Genomic DNA, 18,277 nt, shown 5'->3' with positions numbered 1-18,277 from the left:
AGTCGACAAATGGTAATGTACATAACCCTGGAAGCTACAGTTGTCAGAAGTTGGAACTATAAGGTATTGAGGCTTATGAGACAGTTTTTAATCCTATGGATAATAAAAATATATTCCTTTCGTAACAACTGACTCGACAAAAGTGAAGGGTTTCGATATGCACTGAAAACCAGCATTACAGGTCATGACCCCACTACAACAACACAATGTGATATCAAAAGGGTTTTATAAGGAAGAAAGTTGGAATATTAATGTGACATTTCTTTGTTTGCTTATACTGCTGCTACTATTTCGTCGGCTCTTTGGAGGGCCTGTCGAAAAGAATCCAAACATTAGTGACTATGATTCATCATCCGTTCTAGACCAAATGTGTGACACCTACCTCAATCATCTTCTTGCACTCCTTTCGCCTTTGTTGAGTATAATCTGACTCTTGCAACAATTCATCCAAAACATCAGTCTTGTACAGCTCTGTTAACAACTCGCGCTGAAGCTCTTCCTTGGAGTGAGCCACAAGATTGAGCATAATAGCTTTGGGAATCATGTCGATCATGGTTCTCTTTACAATGTTATAGTAAGATTGAATCAAGAGCTCTGGAGTACAGGACGAAAGGTATTAGTTGCCGTCTTCTGGAAATGAATGATACAGGTGAGATGCAGAGGCTACTTACTTATAACTTCAGTCTCCATCATTTCTCTTTCTGAAAGGTTTCCAGTAGCCTTGAGAACTGGAGGAGGCTATGATAAGAGAAAAGTTAGAACGACATCTCCCGAAAAACACTTGCACCACAAGCTCTGTTGTACTTACTGTTTCCATCATATTGCTCTTCTTTGACTTTTTGGCTCCAGCAAAGAAGCTTCCAAAGAAGGAGTTGCCATCGGCATCCACGTTGGGAGTGCTAAGGTTGTTGGTTTGCAAAGCTGCAAGCTGGTTTTTGGATGCTTTAGGGTCAGCTGCTGCTTGAGCTTGTTTGTTGGTAAGGCGCTCAGTAACGAGAGCAATAGCTTTGTGACCATTGAGGAAATCAGGATGGCCGGTATTAATGTAGCATGCCTCCATGCTGTAAAACGCGAATGGATTAGCATATGGCTATGAACAGACACACCTCTTATTTAGCAATCTTACCTAACGAGGTCAGTTACCAATTTGTTGGTAGGGTTCAATGCCTTCTTGAAGAAAGCAATGACAACGTGATAGAACTTCTCTCTCAAAGTTGGGAAACGCTTAAAGAACTAGAAAATGACCACGGCAAGTCAACAGGGCATGCCAAAATAAAAAATGAAAATTGCTGGTTATACTTGCCTGCTTGTTCAACAATTGTCCAAGGATACGAACAAGTTCATCATACACCATAGTGACACATCGCAAACTTGGTTCCTCCAAGCGTTTAATCTGCTGCTTGATTATAACTTCGAAGGCTGTAGTAGCTACGAAGAGTGCCGGTGAGGAACCCTATAAACCAACCGCTTAGCGCCCAAGTATCTTTTGTCATATTTCACACGTTGAATGAAACCTACCGAGGAGTTATATAAGATTGTACGAATGTCAACGTCCTTCACTTGGTCAAGAGGGTCAATGCTTTTAACCCCACCAGCATACAGCTCATGGAACACGAAGCTTATACGAGCACCACCGGACAGTTCAAAGCTGGACAATTCGTTGGAGTTACCATCTATAGTTGTTCTAAACTCGGTACAGAACTCCGTTATAATGCTAAGAACCAAATTGGCTTGATGTGCTGAGCTATCGCCAAGAGGATCACCAAGTTGGCCAAGCTCGAGCTGATATTTTGCCAAGGCAGCCTGAATTTTTGCTTTGATTTCAGGCAAAGTACTTCGAATATGATACATCAGAACCTATCAAGTCAGATAAGGAGATAGAGGCAATTTAGTAAAAAACAAGAAATATTGCGATTCTGAACGTCTACTTCTATTTCGTTCGAAAAACACGAAAACCTACCATGTTCAATCTACGAGCAAGATAAGCAGTACCGCAGTATTGTGCTTTGCTTCTGTACGAAGGATGATTTTCGAAAAAGTCCTTCTCAGCTTCCAATGCAATTTTAATGGACTTCTTAGATTCAATGTCACGCTGTCCTCTGTTCACTACTGGGACATAGCCTAGAAATCCAAAAAAAAGAGTAGTAAGCATCTAATGCGTAAATGCCTCCCATGTTATCCTTGAAACAAACTTACCCAAGCGCAAGGGAATGATGCGACCGGCAAGAATATCAACGACGTCAGTTCCTTGGTCCATCAAATCAATCTTGGTCAAGACACCAATAGTACGAGAACCTTCAGGGTCGACTTCTCGCGCCATCTTCAAACCATCAGAGTTTGCAAGATCTGTGTTTGCAGCAGTGACGGCAAGAATGATGGAGTTGGGCTTGTTGATATACTTTAAAATCATCTCTCTAATCTGTGTCTCAATATTCTTTGGTTGATCTCCAACAGGCACCTTAAAAGAAACGGTTAATAACCTTCTAGGTGCTTTCAGCCTTCCTTGTGTCACTAGTTACCTTTGTCAAACCGGGCAAATCGACCAGGGTAAGGGTTAGGACGTTGGGAGAGAAGATTCTCAAGTTGATAGGCTGTGGCGAGATACCTTTGCGAGGCGGGCAATATGTTTAATTATCAATAGGTCTTGCAAAACGTATTTAATGACACAATCAGCCTACCAGCGTTCTTTCCTGTTTTCAGCTCAGTATCCTTGGCAATTTCCTCTCTGATTTTGTGGAAATCGTAAAACTTTTGACCTGGAAGATGCAAAAATTCACCCCATTCATTTGCATTTTCATCACCCTTGAAATCATGCTCTTCCTTATCGTCCTCAGCCTTGCCGTTTACTTCCGCGCCAGCTGCTGGTCGGTGAATTAATTGTAGAACCTATTTGATCGATGGCATATGGGTGTGCCAAGACAAAAAATGAGTCCAAGTTCAAGCAAACACACACACTTGGCGTCAAGTTGCTCATCATTTCCATCCACTCAAAGCCCATAGGTGAATGCTGTTAACAATATTACGTACCAGTGGTCGTCGGGTCACGATACCAGTACCACGAGGCAAGAAATCACGACCAACCTGTTTGGATGAAGGGGTAAAATGAATTGATTCGTGGTTAGTGGATGGCGTGCGTATGTACGTTATGGTGACATTGAGGTTGTTTTACATACAATGTTCTCCAGAACTGAACTTTTGCCAGACGATTGAGAGCCAATGACTGTGATTTGTGGAAGGTCCACAGGATTCTGGACACCTACAGTCGCGAAGGCATCTTGAAGCTTGTTTACTGGAATCAACGTGAATGGTTAAATATTAGAGTACAGACGGGAGCGTGTATAGAGCACTGCATTACCTGTTTTGATTAAGGTAGCGTCCATCGCAAGCGTCTAAATGGATAACGAGAAGACGAGTGGAACCTGAAGCTGAAAGTGAAAATGGATACGTCAGTCAGTGATTTCTGCAGATGAACCATTTGCAGCCACTGCGCGTGTTCCGAATTCCTAAAATTGACCATCCATTTTTTTTCTGAAAACCAAATCCTCCAGCAAACCACTGCGAAGAGACGAAAACATATTAATCCATTTTGACCTATCGTAGCATTCCAACCTGTAACCACCCCTTCTATGCAACTGTGCCTGCAGGTTTACTATGAGGTAAAGCCTGTCGATGTCATACCACATGTTCAAGTACAGAACTGTGCTTCATAGATAAAAGACCTTTGTTTTACAAGATTTATATTGACATCTGGAAACGCTTCTAATTTATGTTCGCATAAGCAAAAGTGAGCAAGCCAATGTGCCAATGCTCAAGAGAGTGTTCCTGTACCTGATAGCCCCTCCATAAATAATTATTGTATTAGCAAATTCAAGGTAAACAATTACGGTCAAAATGGTCATCATTTGCTTGCCGAGTAGATTGACTAGTGTTATTATACACTCGGCAGGTTAATTTCCATTAGTGATGAGATGATATCATGAAGTGAGCAAAAAATGGACAGCGTGATAGTACACAGAAACACATTTTGTAGCAACCTGAACGACTTTAAGTGCCTCCATATCTATTCAAATGATTTTCGGCGTTGTGGAAACAATAAGTTTGTTGAAAGAACGCAAGTGCCTTTTATGCCGCCCAAGTCTTCTGCCAGCAACATTCTGTGAGGGTTGAAGCATTGCCTGCTGCTGCCTATTGTTGAATGATGCTTATGATGTTTATTTCAAGGTTCAAAATAAATAATTAAGTATACAGTAATAGCTAATACAAAACTATTTCATTTACTTAGACTGGCTTTGATCTTAGATTGCTACATACATGAGAGGTACGTGCTGCTGACTAGCATGCACATCTATCTCTCCAAATCCTCCACTTGGTGACCATCTTGGAATGGTAAACTTGAAGGCATTAGCCGGTTCGTAGAACATACAAACAAGAACAGATTCAGCCTTGATGTTGTACAAGGGACCAAGAATTTCTGGCACAAGCATGTTGGATGCCCTTGCCTTTTCTAAACACTCTCTGTCCTTGAACACGACATCAAAGGTCACCTCAAATGGGCCAGCATTTTTGGACCGAATAACTCGTGCCAACGTATGCAAGAATACTTTTCCTTCTTCAGAAGGAAGGTCAACAAAATCCTGTGTAGACCGCTTCAAGGCACTTTCCCTTGCTTTCTTAAGAGTTTGTGCGTCGTGGTCAGTGACATGACCATTAGTTTGTTGAATCAAATCATACCCAAAGTCCTCTTGACGGGAGACAGTGTCTTCTGTTCCGACTACAGTTAAGGAAAATGGAAAGTTTGCAATAGGATCGTCGACTTCCATTAGATGGTAGATACTAAATTCTGAGAGAGGTCCAAGAGGAATTTCCAAAGGAGTCAACGGCATGGCAAAGTTGCCAGCAGTAGCCTTTTGATTTGGATAAGGTCCGTGAACTAGTCCAATTCTAGCGGACGATGCAACCGTCGTAGCTAGTTGCTGTGTTGGTGCCTTGGCTTCGACCAATAAGCTTACCTCTTGCGCTAAAGCCTTCTTCAAATCCTGCATATTATTTGTTGGATCTTTGCCATAGACATGAAAAGCAAGGTCACATCCCTGGTGCTCCTTTTTGGAAAGCACGTACTGCTTGACGAGTTCCAAAAACGAATCTAGTTGAGATATCAAAATTGGATCTCGAATGCTTCCAAAGACAACTGTTCTATAGCCACTTTGTTTAGCGCCTTCAAGCTTGATGGTATAAGTGGTAGCTGGATGAAAGATGGCGCCGGTACCGGTACAGGAGACAGATCCAGTCTCAGCATATGTTGCTTTGGTAACCTCCAACACACCACCAGGTCCGGCCAGAAGATCAGGTCTTGATTTCTCATATAAAGTATGAGAAGCGAGAGAATCAACAGTGCATCTCGACGCAGGGTCCAACGGGGTAATTTCGAACTTGTCCTGCCATACCGTAGCCAATGCTTCCTTTGACTTGGGAACACAGCACATAGCTCCGCACTCCATGACCTTACCCATATGGTATATATTTCCAACATTCGTAAAACCATTGCTGTAACAGAAGGCAGCGTACGGAGATGGGTCATATGCTCTTCCAGCAATGATGATATCATAGTCTGGATAATCATTCATAGCAGCAAGGAAGGGTTCCATACCCATTTGTGCGACAATCCGAACGGTCTCGTCAACATCTGACTCCTGTAGAGGAGGCACAGCGCCGCCGCAAGGCGATACTTTTCCTTGCTCCATGGCTGTTCTAACGATGCTCTTGTCAATCTCGGAATATATCTTGATGACATTCAGCTTGTAGTTCTTCTTCTTGCTGTATTCGTCAATGATGTCTACAAATAAGTCGACATGGTCGTTAGAACCATCGCCTCCGGCAGACCCAATCAATACCTTGACACGGTGATGATAGCAGGCGTCCAGTATAGTGCTCAGATCTCTAACATAGGCTTCACGAGGACAAGTAGTTTCACCAAGAGCCAATTTTTGCGGGCCACTGTCGGTAGACCCAGAGTCCACGATAATGGCTTTAGCACCCATGCTCAATGCCTTGTACAATAGGGCATCGCTGTAGCCATATCCGAGCATACCAATGGGGGTTACAATCTTGATAGAATCCATGTTAAATGTAGCTAAGTATTGACTTGGTTTGGCACAGTTGCGTTGGTGTACAGTTGGCATAAAATATGACTTGCTTTTATACAAATAGTGTCACTCAGCGGCATCGCAATCCATGCCGGCGAGCCTAGCAATTATCGCAAGCGGAGCTTCAAAAGAGCGCCCATTTGAGCTGACAACCCGCCAATTCACCAGAAAAATAATAAAAGCTCATCGTGCGACTTTCAATAAATAAAGGCTCATCATCACAGGGCTGTCATTAAGGCTTTAAAAAAATACCGTTGTAAAAAGACGAATTAACTTTATGACCATGTTATCGTTGAATCCTAATACTTGATTCATCTTGGAGTCGTTATGACGAGTGGTTCTTATGTGGGGTACATAACCTCTTGAAAGTATATCCTACATTTGGCTCCGTTCCAATCAAATTAGCAGGAGAACCCTATACCAATGTGAACGAATTTGAGGTCCAATATACGTCGTCATGCTGCAAAGGGCCGTACTGTATTGCAAGCGATGGACGGAATCGTACCTCTATGTGGACGTGTGACACTACATATTGTGTTTTGTGATAAGCTTCGTTGTCTTTTTCGACATACCCAGTGACGGAAAAAGATATTATACGACAGAGGAAAAACCCAAGTGCAGTCGGTTCAAAACTAATGTGGGGCTTGTATAGGCGAAGTATCTAAAGCGAATTACAACCTACAATTTTATCATAGCTCAATACTTCAAAATGAGTAAATCTTTTTATATTATCAGCGAATGAATATCAAGTACATTGATCTTATTAGATGGATCCACCAAAATATCTGAGTAATAATTTTCCAGTTTCAACACAGATGGCATGGACGACGGCGCAAACGACGATCTTAATCCACGACCAACCGCTCACCGGTGTAAGCTCCAACCAATCATTCAGTCCAGGGCAATAGATACCCATCAGCATGAATCCGTAAGACAAAACGAGAGCACCAATCATCCATTTGTTACCGAAAATACCTGTCTCAAACACAGAGCGACTGATAGTGCGGGACAATAGACCGTGCAAAAGTTGGATGGTCGTCAAACAGGCAAAGGCTAGGGACCTAGCATCCGCAACTGGATAATGCTCAACATATATTGCAATCGTATATGCAGCAATTGTGAGGGCCGCCATAAGTAAGGCTTGAAGTCCAATTACGGACCAAGTAACACGGTTGAGGACACCGGCCTTTGGATTGCGAGGAGGTCTTGACATTAGGCCAACTTCTTGCGGTTCAACACCAAGTGCCATGGCAGGTGGGATATCAGCTAAAACCGATGCGTTAAAAACTATTAGAAGGAAGTGCCGTCACTGTAACTAAACGGAACATACCAATAATGTTTGCCCATAGAATCATCATGACCGTCAGAGGCGTTTCGATATCGGCAGCGGTACAAATCAACATGAGGAAAATTTCGGCTCCGTTACAGCTCAAAAGGTAAACAATGAATTTGAGAATATTGTCAAATACATGGCGACCTTCTTCGACAGCAGCAACAATGGTAGAAAAGCTGTGTATTGAAGCATGTGAGATCTAAAGTGGTCAAAATATGCTGCTCCTTGTAAGACAAAACTTACTTGTCATTAACCAGCACAATATCAGCGGCTTGTTTGGTGATTTCGGTTCCGGCCATTCCCATAGCGACACCGACATCAGCCTGTTTGATAGCAGGAGCATCTAACAAGCCAAATCGTTAGTTTACAATGAGTGCCTTCCTATTGTTATCTGCTAGTAAACTTACCATTGACACCATCGCCAGTCATAGCAACTAATTCTCCACGTTTTTGTAAGGCGGTCACAATTTTCAACTTGTTGTCAGGGCTGACTCGAGCAAATACATTTGGGAACGGGTTCAGTTCAACAATTGCATCGTCAGAAAGCAAATCCAGTTCTCTTCCAAGAATGGCTCGGCTCTGAAAAGAAAAGAAAAGAAAAGGTTTTGTGCAATTAGTAGACGTCTTGGCCTTCAGCAGCGTTTGTTCTATACATACCATACCAGGGACATTAGGACGAATGATCCCGAGTTGCGTGGCAATGGCTGTGGCAGTTTCAACATGATCGCCGGTGATCATGATAACATCGACACCAGCCTTTTGACAAATGGCAACAGAGTCCGAAACTCCCTTCTTGGGCGGATCGATTAGACCAACAAGTCCCAAAAAGACCAAGTTATCTTCCTTCCAAGCTGGCTCATCTTCAGGGGATGTCTTTCCAGTAGACCTCACTTTTTTGATAGCAAAACCTAGAACTCGTAAACCTTTTTGAGCCATAGCTGAATTCTCATCTGAGACATGAGTGGCAAAGACATCGTCTACAGGAGAGGTGGTTATATTTTCCGTTAGAAATTCTTGGTTCATACTTTTGTTATCTGCTGAGGCAACGGCATAATGTGAGCAATTGCTGAGAAGTTCTTCAGGAGCACCTTTGCACAAAACAAATTCGCCGTCTTCTTGGCCTTTGAGTGTGTAGACCGAGCTCATCAGCTTGCGTTCACTGTCAAATGCACGCTCAAAAATCTTCTTCAATCCTAATGTCTCGAGAAGATACTCTCTATTTAAACCGGCTTGATTTGCTGCTGCAAGAAGAGCAACTTCGGTTGGATCACCAACGGAGATCCATTCGTTGTTTTCTTCGGATTGGCGGATACTGGAGTTATTACATAATGAAGCTACCAAAATGCTATATAACATGTTGGAGTTTGCTTTAATGTGGTTATCATCATTTCTTGGTATAACATGTGGCTTCATTGCTGCATAGTCAGCTGCAGTTGTGGGAGTTGGGGTTCGTTCTATCTCTTCCTTGGTACTTCGGTGAATGTGAATCATCCGCTTGCGGAGCTCACTAGGCTCGACTGATATTGACCCTTCCTTTGGATCCAAGGAGGCTCCATTGGTGAAATTATATAACGAGTTATCAGATGTCCATAGCTGTGTGGTTCTCATCTTTCCCTCTGTCAATGTACCAGTCTGTAAAGTAAATAAAGTGAAGGTTATTTAAATGTTGACCTCACTACAGTGTGTAAATAAGCTTTCTCACCTTATCTGAGCAGACTACTGTTACACTACCTAATGTTTCAACAGCAGGGAGTGTCCTGACAACGCATTGACTGTACAAATTGATGATAAATTAGATCTTCTTAATAGAAGCTAGAATGCAATATCAGATATTCTTTAAAAGTCACTTACGATGCTGCCATTCGTCTGACACCGAGTGCCATGGTGACTGTAGTGACAGCGACAAGACCTTCCGGGATAACAGATACAGCCAAACTACGTATACAAAGCATGCAAAGTCAAAAATCTTCATCAAGAAACGCTCTGTCTTTATTACAGACTGTGATTTACTATACCTCAACCCGACGTTCACCATAGCCCTAGCTTCCTTCTTCCATGCAATACCGATAACCACGACAAGCACACAGAGAACGATTGCGATGAGGACCAGATATTTTCCAAGGCGAGAGAGCTTTCTTTGAATAGGGGTCTTAACCTTGGTCTTGGAGCTGGCATTGATAGCCGAGCTAATTTTTCCAATCTGCAGACACTATGTTTAGCTAAACAAAGCACATGGGTTGCATAGATCACTATCTCAAACTTACTTCTGTTTGTTCACCAGTTCGCACAGCGATACCTTTTGCACGGCCCTTGGCAACTACCGTAGACATAAATGCATTTCCTTTACAGTCTCCCAACGGTATCTTCCTGACTTTAGCCTTAATAGCATCAGTTGTTTTGGCCACGGGTACACTTTCACCAGTCAAGATACTCTCTTCTGCTTCGAATTGAGACACTTCAATCAAACGAAGATCTGCTGGAATACCTTCACCTTCGTCGAGCACAACCAAGTCACCAGGAACAACATCAGCTGCACTGAAAGTTTGCTGTACGCCGTCACGAATAACGGTAGCCTGAGAAAAATAAGTTGGTGAGTGGCACCACCTACAAAACTAGGCAATCGTGTCCAGCTTAACTGGCTAAAATTTTTACCTGCGGGGTACTCAGATGCATCAAAGCTTCCAAAGTTTTGCTAGCCTTCCATTCTTGGGTAAACCCGATAACAGTATTCAAGACAATCACCACCAAAAGCACAGCCATGCTATTGAATTCTTGTTCAGCAGCTTCAACAATACAAGCAATGATCAAAATGATGACCATAAAGTCAGTCAATTGAGTCCAAATCATTTTCAAAGCACTAGGTTTGGGAGGTTCTGGCAACTTATTCTGGCCAAACTGTTCTCGTAACAGCGGTACCACGTCGGATGGAAGTCCCTTATCAGGATCTGTATTTGGAAACATCTTCAGAAGTTTCTTAACACTCTTATCGAAATAGAGAGAAGGGGGAGGCAATAGAGGAGCTGACGACTGAGGCATCTTCGCAACCTCTTTCTTCTCAATATCCTTTGCTAATTCGGATGATAGCAAAACCTCCATATCGCCTTGTTCACGCTCTTTGACCAAATCACGCCAGTCATGGAACTGGGGGAAAAGTGTGGTCAGGAGGTGAATCATGCCGATCGCCGCTTGCTTCTGTTCATTTGTGGAAGAAGGTTGACATCTGTGGTGGATCTTGAGTGACTGCTGTAAGTCAAATGCAGGCTTCTCACCAACAGCAACTCGGAATTCCTCAACTGGACATGGTCAGACCCTATGATACAAAGCGGCCCCCCCCCCCAAATATAACAGTATCCATTACATACCTTCTTCAAGGAACTCGCCAAACAGGAAAAATGCTGTATCAGCGTCCTCAGTTGTGGTTTTTCGGAGAAAATGCCCATTCGTGATGCCGGTGCATAGCAATAAACCTTCACAAAGTCTCTTCATAAGCTCTGGTTCCAGATGGTCTTGGCGGCCTCCTTTGATACGGAAGTCCAGGACATATCGGATGCCGGCTAACACCTCATCAAGGGAGATGTCCTTGTTGTCTTGCACATTGAAGAGGTCATGCACTAAATAACACTCTTTATTAGACGGACTAAAGCGTGGAAAAATTCAGCTATATCTTAACACCGTACCATAAATTTCAATTTGTTGCTCGATGGAGAGCTTTCCGTCTCTGAATGAGTTCACATCAATAGAATATTCAGTATTGGCAGAGCCTAAGGGAGGTTTTGACATTCAAAATCGGCGCAGTCAGAAAAAGTATTTGGCGTCGAGTTTCCACCGGAACCACCACATTATATAGCTTTTTTGACAATTTCTATTTGCGGAAAGTCTTGATAGTTATGGACAACCACCGTTTCTGAGTTGTTCAAAGCATAGACTGCCTGCCTGACGTAATAGGAAGGGGATCATCTTGGCACTATTACTCGAAACAAAATAAACTTCATGCCTGTGGAATTTGGCATTTTTCCGGAAAATCTATTGTATAATTCCGCAGCGCCCGCCATAGCCCAGGATGGATCTTTCCCAGTGAAACAATTCTGACGTTTGGAATACAATGTCTGCGGTTCGTAGCATGAACACTATGTTAACCTGCCAACACACTCACTTCATACTGTCTACGCTTATTACAATTGACTAAGTGTACAGTGCTCTTGTTGATAAGATAAGAGAATGGCTGGCATTATATTTTGTTCTTCATTGTTCAAATTTCACTCCTATATCTCCTAGGATTTATGCGCATACAGCGATGGTGATCCAAGCGAACGTTGGAGTTGAAAAAAGTGAGGTGGAAACAATCTTCAGCAAAGCTCCGGCCCTTTTCTTCCAGCTAGCCATAGGGTGGGTCTGTACACGTGACAATGCAGCTCACCAAAGAAAAGGCAAGCGGTAACCTTTTTTTGGTTCCCTTACAGCTTTTCAATTCAATGGCAACCGATCAGACTAAAGCTACACCCTCTTGGGGTAAGTTGGATGTTCACAATAACTTGCTGTGGCAATGTGGTACCATGACACCATAGCATTCAGAGACACTGCACGCTTTCAGTCAGTGGGTGTCTCACGCCATGGCCAGTGCCCTGACCGTGCTCACTTTTCTGACTACGACGCTACAGACTTTGTTGTAAATAACCTTTTATTCATGCGCTGACTTATTTCTTAATTCAATCCCTCTATTCTAGGTAAATTGCTTATTTGCGGCACCACAGCATGGGATGTTATCAACAGAAAGAACAAAGCAACAGAAGAGACTGAAAGGTACAATTATCCTGGACGTGTTTGAATTTGATAAACAACGCGTGTTGTTGCTCCTAGACATTAATCAATCTTGTCTTACGCGATTTCACTTTTTGACAGCCAAATTCTACTCTCTCCCCATGTGGTGCGCGATTTAGTTGACATCAAGTAAGAACGAACAGTGGTAGTGGGTGGTTCGATTTGATGATGCGGTATTAACGGTTTGGAAACAGAGTGGTCAAAGCCGTAACAGGTCCAACAGCATGTCACTCTGTCATTATATCTGAACGTGGCCATGCTTGGGTATTTGGTCGCAATGAAAGAGGTCAAATGGGAACCAAGTCCAAGAATTGCCAAGATTTCCCTGTCAAAGTCACTTCTATCGCAGAAAATCGTCAATCAATTGGTACCAGAAAAATTGTTGGCGCTGCAACTGGAAGGAACCATACATTGTTGCTCTGTGGTAAGTTTGGTATTTTCAATGGCAGGTATGGATCACATTCGGTAACGATTTTTGTTTTCTCCTAGATTCGGGAGAAGTTTTTGCAGCTGGTGACAATCGCTTGGGTCAGGTATAACGAAAGCCGATGGCTGATTTATGTCATGCTCGCCCTGTTTCTAATACTTTCTCCCTCATAATTAATTCAATCCCTGACCATTGCTCCAGTTGGGCTTGACAGATTTGAACGACCATATTACCTTCAAACCCGTCACTTCTCTGGCTGGCAAAAAAATCGTTCAGGTTGCTTGTGGAGCCGAATTTAGCTTGGTGTTGACTGGTAAATATTTTCTCTGCTCAACACAGCCAAACTTGTTGCACGAATCACACTGACAACATGTTTTATTCTTTGCAGATAAGGGCCAAATCTTTGCCTTTGGATCTCAAGAGTATGGCCAAGTAAGTATTGTTTTTTTCTTTCATACTTTAACTTGGAAGCGCCTCTTCCACAGCACCTTGACTAACTTGTTTAACAGCTTGGTAATGGTAGCGATGGACAATATATCAAGACAGCAGGAAAAATGTCGACTAGTCCACAACCTTATCCATGTATGCATCCTTTTTTTTTTTTATCAATCTGTTACCCATTGAAATCTTCCTCATTGTTCTAATACTTTTCTTATCATAGTGGCTGTCAGAGGACTTCAGAACCAGGAAATTACCGAAATTGCATGTGGTGCCAATCACTCTTTGGCGAAAGATAAAGATGGTCATGTTTATTCTTGGGGTTTCGGTGGCTACGGCCGTCTTGGCCATGGCGAGCAGAAGGATGCTATGGTCCCTCAGTCCATTTCCTTCTTTGCTGGGTCCAATGAATTATCTAGATGCCATACTATTACTTGTGGTGCAACTTGCAGCATGGCCCTCGATAACCAAAAACAAGTCTTATTATGGGGCAAATGGAAGAACACTGGCGATGGTAGCGCCGGCCAGCCATGGATGGTGAGTTCGAATGCTCTTTGTTTGTTTTTGTAGACAAAGTTAGCCAATCCTTTTCTTTCCTTGCAGCAACCTAAGTACATTTATGACTTGAATGGTTGGAAAATGAAAGGTAGTGTACATGTGGTGATCACAGCTCTATGTCGCATAACTCTCTATTAAACGTGCTTGTTATCCGCACGCTTGCTATGTTCCGTAGATATTTCTGCAGGTAGTCAAAGTCTTCTTGCGATAGCTGAAGAAGATCCCACTGCCATCGCTTGGGGACAAGTCCAGAGTAGCGAACTTGGCTTTGGAGAAGAGTCAAGTGTAAAGTCGGCTACTAGACCACAAAAAATCGAACCCCTGGAAGGCATTCCCCTCATAAGGTATGTGCACCCATTATTATTTATATTCAAGCATAATGATTAAATAAATCACAATACAGTATTTCTGGTGGCATGGGTCATACTATGTTCATTGCCCAGCCCGGTGAAGAAAAAATCCAGGATCTGCCAAAATGGCCAGCCATGCCAGAGGTGAGTCTTTCTAGCAAACCATGTTTTTCACATTCTACATCTTTTATGAACACTTTTTTGCCACAAACAGTATGAAGGAGGATGTGTCAAGTGTGGCAAAGGCGATAATGAAGAGCAAATTTTACTTTGCGACAAGTGTGACAACCCACTGCATACATACTGTGCCGTACCGCCATTAAAGGTATATTGAATAACACAGCTGACTACCTGTCATCATGGATACTCAATTAACTGTCAATTAGGATATACCTGAGGGAGATTGGTACTGCGATTCTTGCCATCCCAATGGCCATTCAGCTGATTCCGAAGACGAAGGAGCTGGCAAGGCAGGCAAACGAAGCCAAGAAGGCAGTTCCAGCAAAGGTAAAGTCTAAACTTTTTATTCTAGGAACCTCACACAATGTTTACACCGTTATGTTTACAAACAGCCAAGAAGCAGAAGAGAGGATAAAGCCGTTGTAATTAGTGCATGATAGCCCATACAAAAAAAATATAAAAAAAAAATTACGTGGTGTGAACCATGCTTCTTCCACTGCGTACCAGTGACATTTCATCAGTTGACCTTGTGACTTGGGTCATCCATGACTTTCGCCAGCAAGCACTGTTAAATTGTTTGAATAGGCTGCAACAACAATATTACTTTCAGCCCGTCTCAAAACAATCCAATAGGCACTTATCTCCTATCGCTCCCGTATCATCCTCTCCTTTTCCAACTCGTATATTCACTGCATCACTCCGACATTGCTTATTAACTACCGCTCATTCCGTAAATTGCTGCAACCGCTTGACCAGTTCATCCAACGTTGACCCTCATTTCCCGAAACCTCACGTCTAATTTGTACGTCGCCTCTCATATATTCCTTTTACTTACTTCCAACTTGTGACCACACGCTTCGTCCACGTTATTGCAAGTCAGCCCAGCAGCAACTTCAGTCAGTATCTTGGTGATAGTAACATGACCGATAGGACAGCAACCTCACAGCAAGGTGTCCGAGCAGAGCCTAAGTTTCTGAGGTATGTGCGCCTGATATTATGAACAGTTTAAGGATCATTGTGATCGATGGTGGGGCAGCCATAAGGATACCTATCGCTGATAACCGGTCTTTTAATTTCCAGAGATCCAACCTCCCTGGAATCACTGTCGTCTGGTATATCTCGTATTTCTTCTTACGTTGCATCCAATCTGCCAAAGAAGAGAACTAGTCTACCCTCCTTTATGTCGACTGTCGATCCACCGTACAACACGCACTATGTGTACGGCGTACCTCAATCTTTGCCTTCAACTATGAGTTCTGAACCATCTGAGCAGCAACTTAATGGAACCGAACTCGATACCCCAGCCGAAGTATTTTCGTCTCCTACTTTTGCCGCCTTTGACACTATGAATGTGCGAAGGAAGGATCAAAAGACCCTAGGCAGGTAAGAGTTCAGACTTATTGGCTCCGCTATAAAGCACGGACCTACAACCAACATGTCGTTCACCAAATAATCGATTACATATAGTATCAAATGCTTGACGGTTGGATATCATGATGGGTTTCAAATTTGGGATGTTTCTCATCCTGACAATATCCATGAACTCTGCTCTATTCGAGATGAAGACCTCTTTGCCAATGTTACTGCTATTCACAGCCTCGTGACACCTCGCAAAGATAAATATCATGGGAAGGAATCTGACAAGTTTGAAAAGCAACGCCCTCTTGTTGCTATTGTGTAAGTATACACACATCACTATGGCATCACTGTATGCATACTGATGTTTGTTATTTTCAGTTCGAACCACCCTGTGGCAAGTGAGAATGCTCAAAAAGATTCTCATGAAGGAAACTCGCTTGATCCTACTGCGCATACACTTTCACAACCAGGAAATTTGAGACCGCAGACCAAATGCCGGGTCCAAATTTACTCCTTGAGCACACATCAGGTGGTCAAAACTCTAGATGATCTTGATAGTGAGGAATCTTTGGAAGTGACAGGTATTCAAAGCAACGAAAGGGTGATCACACTGGTAAATATACGGAGGTACTTTTCCTTTCAAACAAAGATATGACTCATGATGTTCATTTTTATCAGGCTACAAATACTCAAAGTCGATCGAGGATTCATGTTTTGTCGTCGTTCACTTTGGAACCATTTACTGCGCCATTGACAGATGTCTTCCATGAACCTGGCAAAGGCCCGCCATTTACCTTAGGATCAAGGTTTATAGCCTATGCTACTAGCACGCCTGTGACAAACGCGGCTAATAATGGTACGCCTGGCAGCAGTGGCATAAGCGGAGCTGGTTTAGGCGTCTTGAGTGGAGAGAAAGATGTAAAGGATGCAGCAAAAGAAGTTGCTAAGGAAGTCGTTAATGGCGTTAAAGCCCTCAGTGAATACGGCTATCAAACATTATCCAACTATTTCACCAGCAGTCCTGTTGGTGAACATGCAAATATGCCACCAGTGATGCCTCCTTCTGCCGTTCGCCGTGAAGTACCTTTCAATCTAAAAGATCCCAATGATCGTAGTGGGAATGGACATACAGCATCCTCCGCTACGAATAGAAAAGTTCCTCATGGTGGCATGGTATGACTGTTTTCAATATTCATCTCATCATTCACTTCATTATATGTGTACACGACATACTAACATCACCACATATAGATCATGGTGCGGGATATTTTGAAGCTTCCAGTAAGTCCTAGCAGAAACCTGTCAGCATCTGTCTTGGCACATTATCGGCCTCATTCCCATCCCATCATGGATCTCACGTTCAATTCTGCGGGAACCTTACTCATGTCTGTATCTAACCAAGGGCATACGTTCCATGTGTTCTCAATACTGCCTTCTGGTACCCATACTGGCAGCAACGCGCATTTATACAGTTTATTGCGTGGTTATACCGATGCTCGAGTAGAAGACTCGAAATTTTCGGCTGACTCTTTATGGTGTGCCGTAAGTACTGCTCGAGGCACAACTCACCTTTACGCCATCAACCCAGATGGCGGGCGACCTGAGATTTTAGGTCATGTCCGTGGTAAAGCCAGAAACTCGTATGCCGGATTTGCTGTTCCTCGAGGTCCACAACAGGTACGTTGCCTTTCATGTTCGTTTTTTAGTTCCAGTTTGTTGATGAATACTAATTATCATCATATCACAGCCGAAACCAGTATCTCAGGGCCCTGCAGTGCGCATCAAGCAAAGAACACCAATGCCGAATGTAGAAGCCCCAAAACCGGATGCCAGCAGTTACCCTCCCCCACCCGGCTATCAACATGTTGTCCACCCTGCATACGGCGGGCAATCTCCGCCCTACTTTGTTCCTCAAACCATACCGCCTCCTCCATTGATAAGCGATCCAAAGACTGCACGGGCAAAGCTGATCACTACTTTCTTGTCCACCACCAAACCAACCCATTTGTTCCGTGGCAATCAAAGTAGTCCTAAACGGCGAAACTCTTCTAGCCCAAAACCAGGCATAGTCAACTTAAACAGTCTAGCATCCATTACTTCTCCATCACTACGAAACATTCGAGACAAGGCAACTAGCCTTGGCTCAATGATCACCAGTTTTTCTGGATCTAATGGACAACATCAAAGCCCTTCTCCACAAAAAGGGCGTCCTTCCTCCTGGATTTCTCCAAGTGATAAGAATAACGACAATCGAGTGTTTGGGTTTGAAGAAGAAGAAACCACTCTAGATGACGATGCCACCAAAGTGATTGGTGACGAAGTTGGCTATCAGGATATGTACTCCTTCCATCCCAACGGCATAATGACCCTGCATAGATGCTGTATAGCAACAGGAATTGTCCGCCGCAGAGAAAATGGACGCATGGTTGAACGGATTGAGCTGTCAGTTCGCGAGGAAGACATAGCGGAATGGCGAGTGGCCCGAGCAATGGATTGGGATGAGATCAAGTTACCCTTAGAGATGCCAGTGGTCAATTCTTCGCATGCCAATGGCAAGAAAGGACATCATGAATCAAACAAGTCAAAGAAGGCACATGCGCGCCAGGCTCAATCAACCAACCACACCTGGCTGTCCAATGCGGAGATCAGCACATACCCGGTGACACCTGAT

The 18,277-nt window shown here is 43.3% G+C and overlaps 5 protein-coding genes across 5 annotated transcripts; 2 read left to right on the top strand and 3 right to left on the bottom strand.

The window, feature by feature from the left end:
• Window positions 1-25: 25 nt before the first annotated feature.
• Window positions 26-3,450, bottom strand: K450DRAFT_246942 (uncharacterized protein). Its single transcript, XM_051589991.1, has 14 exons — window positions 3,356-3,450; window positions 3,174-3,289; window positions 3,028-3,081; window positions 2,679-2,886; window positions 2,520-2,605; window positions 2,197-2,458; window positions 1,961-2,121; window positions 1,519-1,857; window positions 1,304-1,453; window positions 1,127-1,233; window positions 809-1,061; window positions 672-738; window positions 383-594; window positions 26-311 (listed from the first exon to the last, which is right to left on the bottom strand). The coding sequence occupies exons 1-14, from the start codon at window positions 3,378-3,380 to the stop codon at window positions 273-275; spliced, it is 2,079 nt and encodes a 692-aa protein (XP_051443467.1). The 5' UTR covers window positions 3,381-3,450; the 3' UTR covers window positions 26-272.
• Window positions 3,451-4,295: 845 nt separating this feature from the next.
• On the bottom strand, window positions 4,296-6,119 carry K450DRAFT_281699 (uncharacterized protein; the record flags this gene model as incomplete). Its single annotated transcript, XM_051593409.1, has 1 exon — window positions 4,296-6,119. The coding sequence occupies one exon, from the start codon at window positions 6,117-6,119 to the stop codon at window positions 4,296-4,298; it is 1,824 nt and encodes a 607-aa protein (XP_051443466.1).
• Window positions 6,120-6,764: 645 nt separating this feature from the next.
• Window positions 6,765-11,271, bottom strand: K450DRAFT_246935 (uncharacterized protein). The gene is made up of 12 exons (XM_051589990.1): window positions 11,154-11,271; window positions 10,839-11,087; window positions 10,129-10,769; window positions 9,741-10,049; window positions 9,492-9,676; window positions 9,328-9,411; window positions 9,179-9,248; window positions 8,134-9,108; window positions 7,884-8,055; window positions 7,720-7,819; window positions 7,474-7,652; window positions 6,765-7,409 (listed from the first exon to the last, which is right to left on the bottom strand). The coding sequence occupies exons 1-12, from the start codon at window positions 11,254-11,256 to the stop codon at window positions 6,907-6,909; spliced, it is 3,570 nt and encodes a 1,189-aa protein (XP_051443465.1). The 5' UTR covers window positions 11,257-11,271; the 3' UTR covers window positions 6,765-6,906.
• Window positions 11,272-11,860: 589 nt separating this feature from the next.
• On the top strand, window positions 11,861-14,767 carry K450DRAFT_246923 (uncharacterized protein). The gene is made up of 15 exons (XM_051589989.1): window positions 11,861-11,985; window positions 12,201-12,276; window positions 12,376-12,423; window positions 12,489-12,718; window positions 12,784-12,827; window positions 12,923-13,034; window positions 13,110-13,153; window positions 13,231-13,303; window positions 13,383-13,696; window positions 13,763-13,805; window positions 13,893-14,061; window positions 14,121-14,211; window positions 14,282-14,392; window positions 14,454-14,574; window positions 14,640-14,767. Exons 1-15 carry the CDS (start codon window positions 11,883-11,885, stop codon window positions 14,660-14,662), a joined length of 1,602 nt encoding a protein of 533 aa, XP_051443464.1. The 5' UTR covers window positions 11,861-11,882; the 3' UTR covers window positions 14,663-14,767.
• Window positions 14,768-14,966: 199 nt separating this feature from the next.
• K450DRAFT_246918 (uncharacterized protein) lies at window positions 14,967-16,281 on the top strand. The gene is made up of 4 exons (XM_051589988.1): window positions 14,967-15,225; window positions 15,328-15,630; window positions 15,715-15,924; window positions 15,985-16,281. Exons 1-4 carry the CDS (start codon window positions 15,167-15,169, stop codon window positions 16,259-16,261), a joined length of 849 nt encoding a protein of 282 aa, XP_051443463.1. The 5' UTR covers window positions 14,967-15,166; the 3' UTR covers window positions 16,262-16,281.
• Window positions 16,282-18,277: the final 1,996 nt, after the last annotated feature.

Source organism: Umbelopsis ramanniana (genome assembly GCF_025399195.1).
Source record: "Umbelopsis ramanniana AG unplaced genomic scaffold K450scaffold_38, whole genome shotgun sequence".
Taxonomy (NCBI): domain Eukaryota; kingdom Fungi; phylum Mucoromycota; class Umbelopsidomycetes; order Umbelopsidales; family Umbelopsidaceae; genus Umbelopsis; species Umbelopsis ramanniana.
The sequence above is the reverse complement of the archived record's forward strand: the minus strand, read 5'-3'. Positions and strand labels throughout refer to the sequence as shown.

Excerpts from the sequence above, each read along its gene's own strand:
- K450DRAFT_246942 (XM_051589991.1), bottom strand. The coding sequence starts at position 3,380 with ATGGACGCTACCTTAATCAAAACAG. Across the intron at positions 2,887-3,027 it reads TCGTGACCCGACGACCACTG|GTTCTACAATTAATTCACCG; the intron begins GTACGTAATATT and ends TCGATCAAATAG. Across the intron at positions 1,454-1,518 it reads CAATCTTATATAACTCCTCG|GGTTCCTCACCGGCACTCTT; the intron begins GTAGGTTTCATT and ends GTTGGTTTATAG.
- K450DRAFT_246935 (XM_051589990.1), bottom strand. The coding sequence starts at position 11,256 with ATGTCAAAACCTCCCTTAGGCTCTGCCAATACTGAATATTCTATTGAT. Across the intron at positions 9,412-9,491 it reads ATGGTGAACGTCGGGTTGAG|TTTGGCTGTATCTGTTATCC; the intron begins GTATAGTAAATC and ends TTGTATACGTAG. Across the intron at positions 7,820-7,883 it reads GACTGGCGATGGTGTCAATG|ATGCTCCTGCTATCAAACAG; the intron begins GTAAGTTTACTA and ends TTGGCTTGTTAG.
- K450DRAFT_246923 (XM_051589989.1), top strand. The coding sequence starts at position 11,883 with ATGCAGCTCACCAAAGAAAAGGCAAGCGGTAACCTTTTTTTGGTTCCC. Across the intron at positions 14,062-14,120 it reads GAAGGCATTCCCCTCATAAG|TATTTCTGGTGGCATGGGTC; the intron begins GTATGTGCACCC and ends ATCACAATACAG. Across the intron at positions 14,212-14,281 it reads AATGGCCAGCCATGCCAGAG|TATGAAGGAGGATGTGTCAA; the intron begins GTGAGTCTTTCT and ends TGCCACAAACAG.
- K450DRAFT_246918 (XM_051589988.1), top strand. The coding sequence starts at position 15,167 with ATGACCGATAGGACAGCAACCTCACAGCAAGGTGTCCGAGCAGAGCCT. Across the intron at positions 15,631-15,714 it reads GATCAAAAGACCCTAGGCAG|TATCAAATGCTTGACGGTTG; the intron begins GTAAGAGTTCAG and ends GATTACATATAG. Across the intron at positions 15,925-15,984 it reads CGCCCTCTTGTTGCTATTGT|TTCGAACCACCCTGTGGCAA; the intron begins GTAAGTATACAC and ends TGTTATTTTCAG.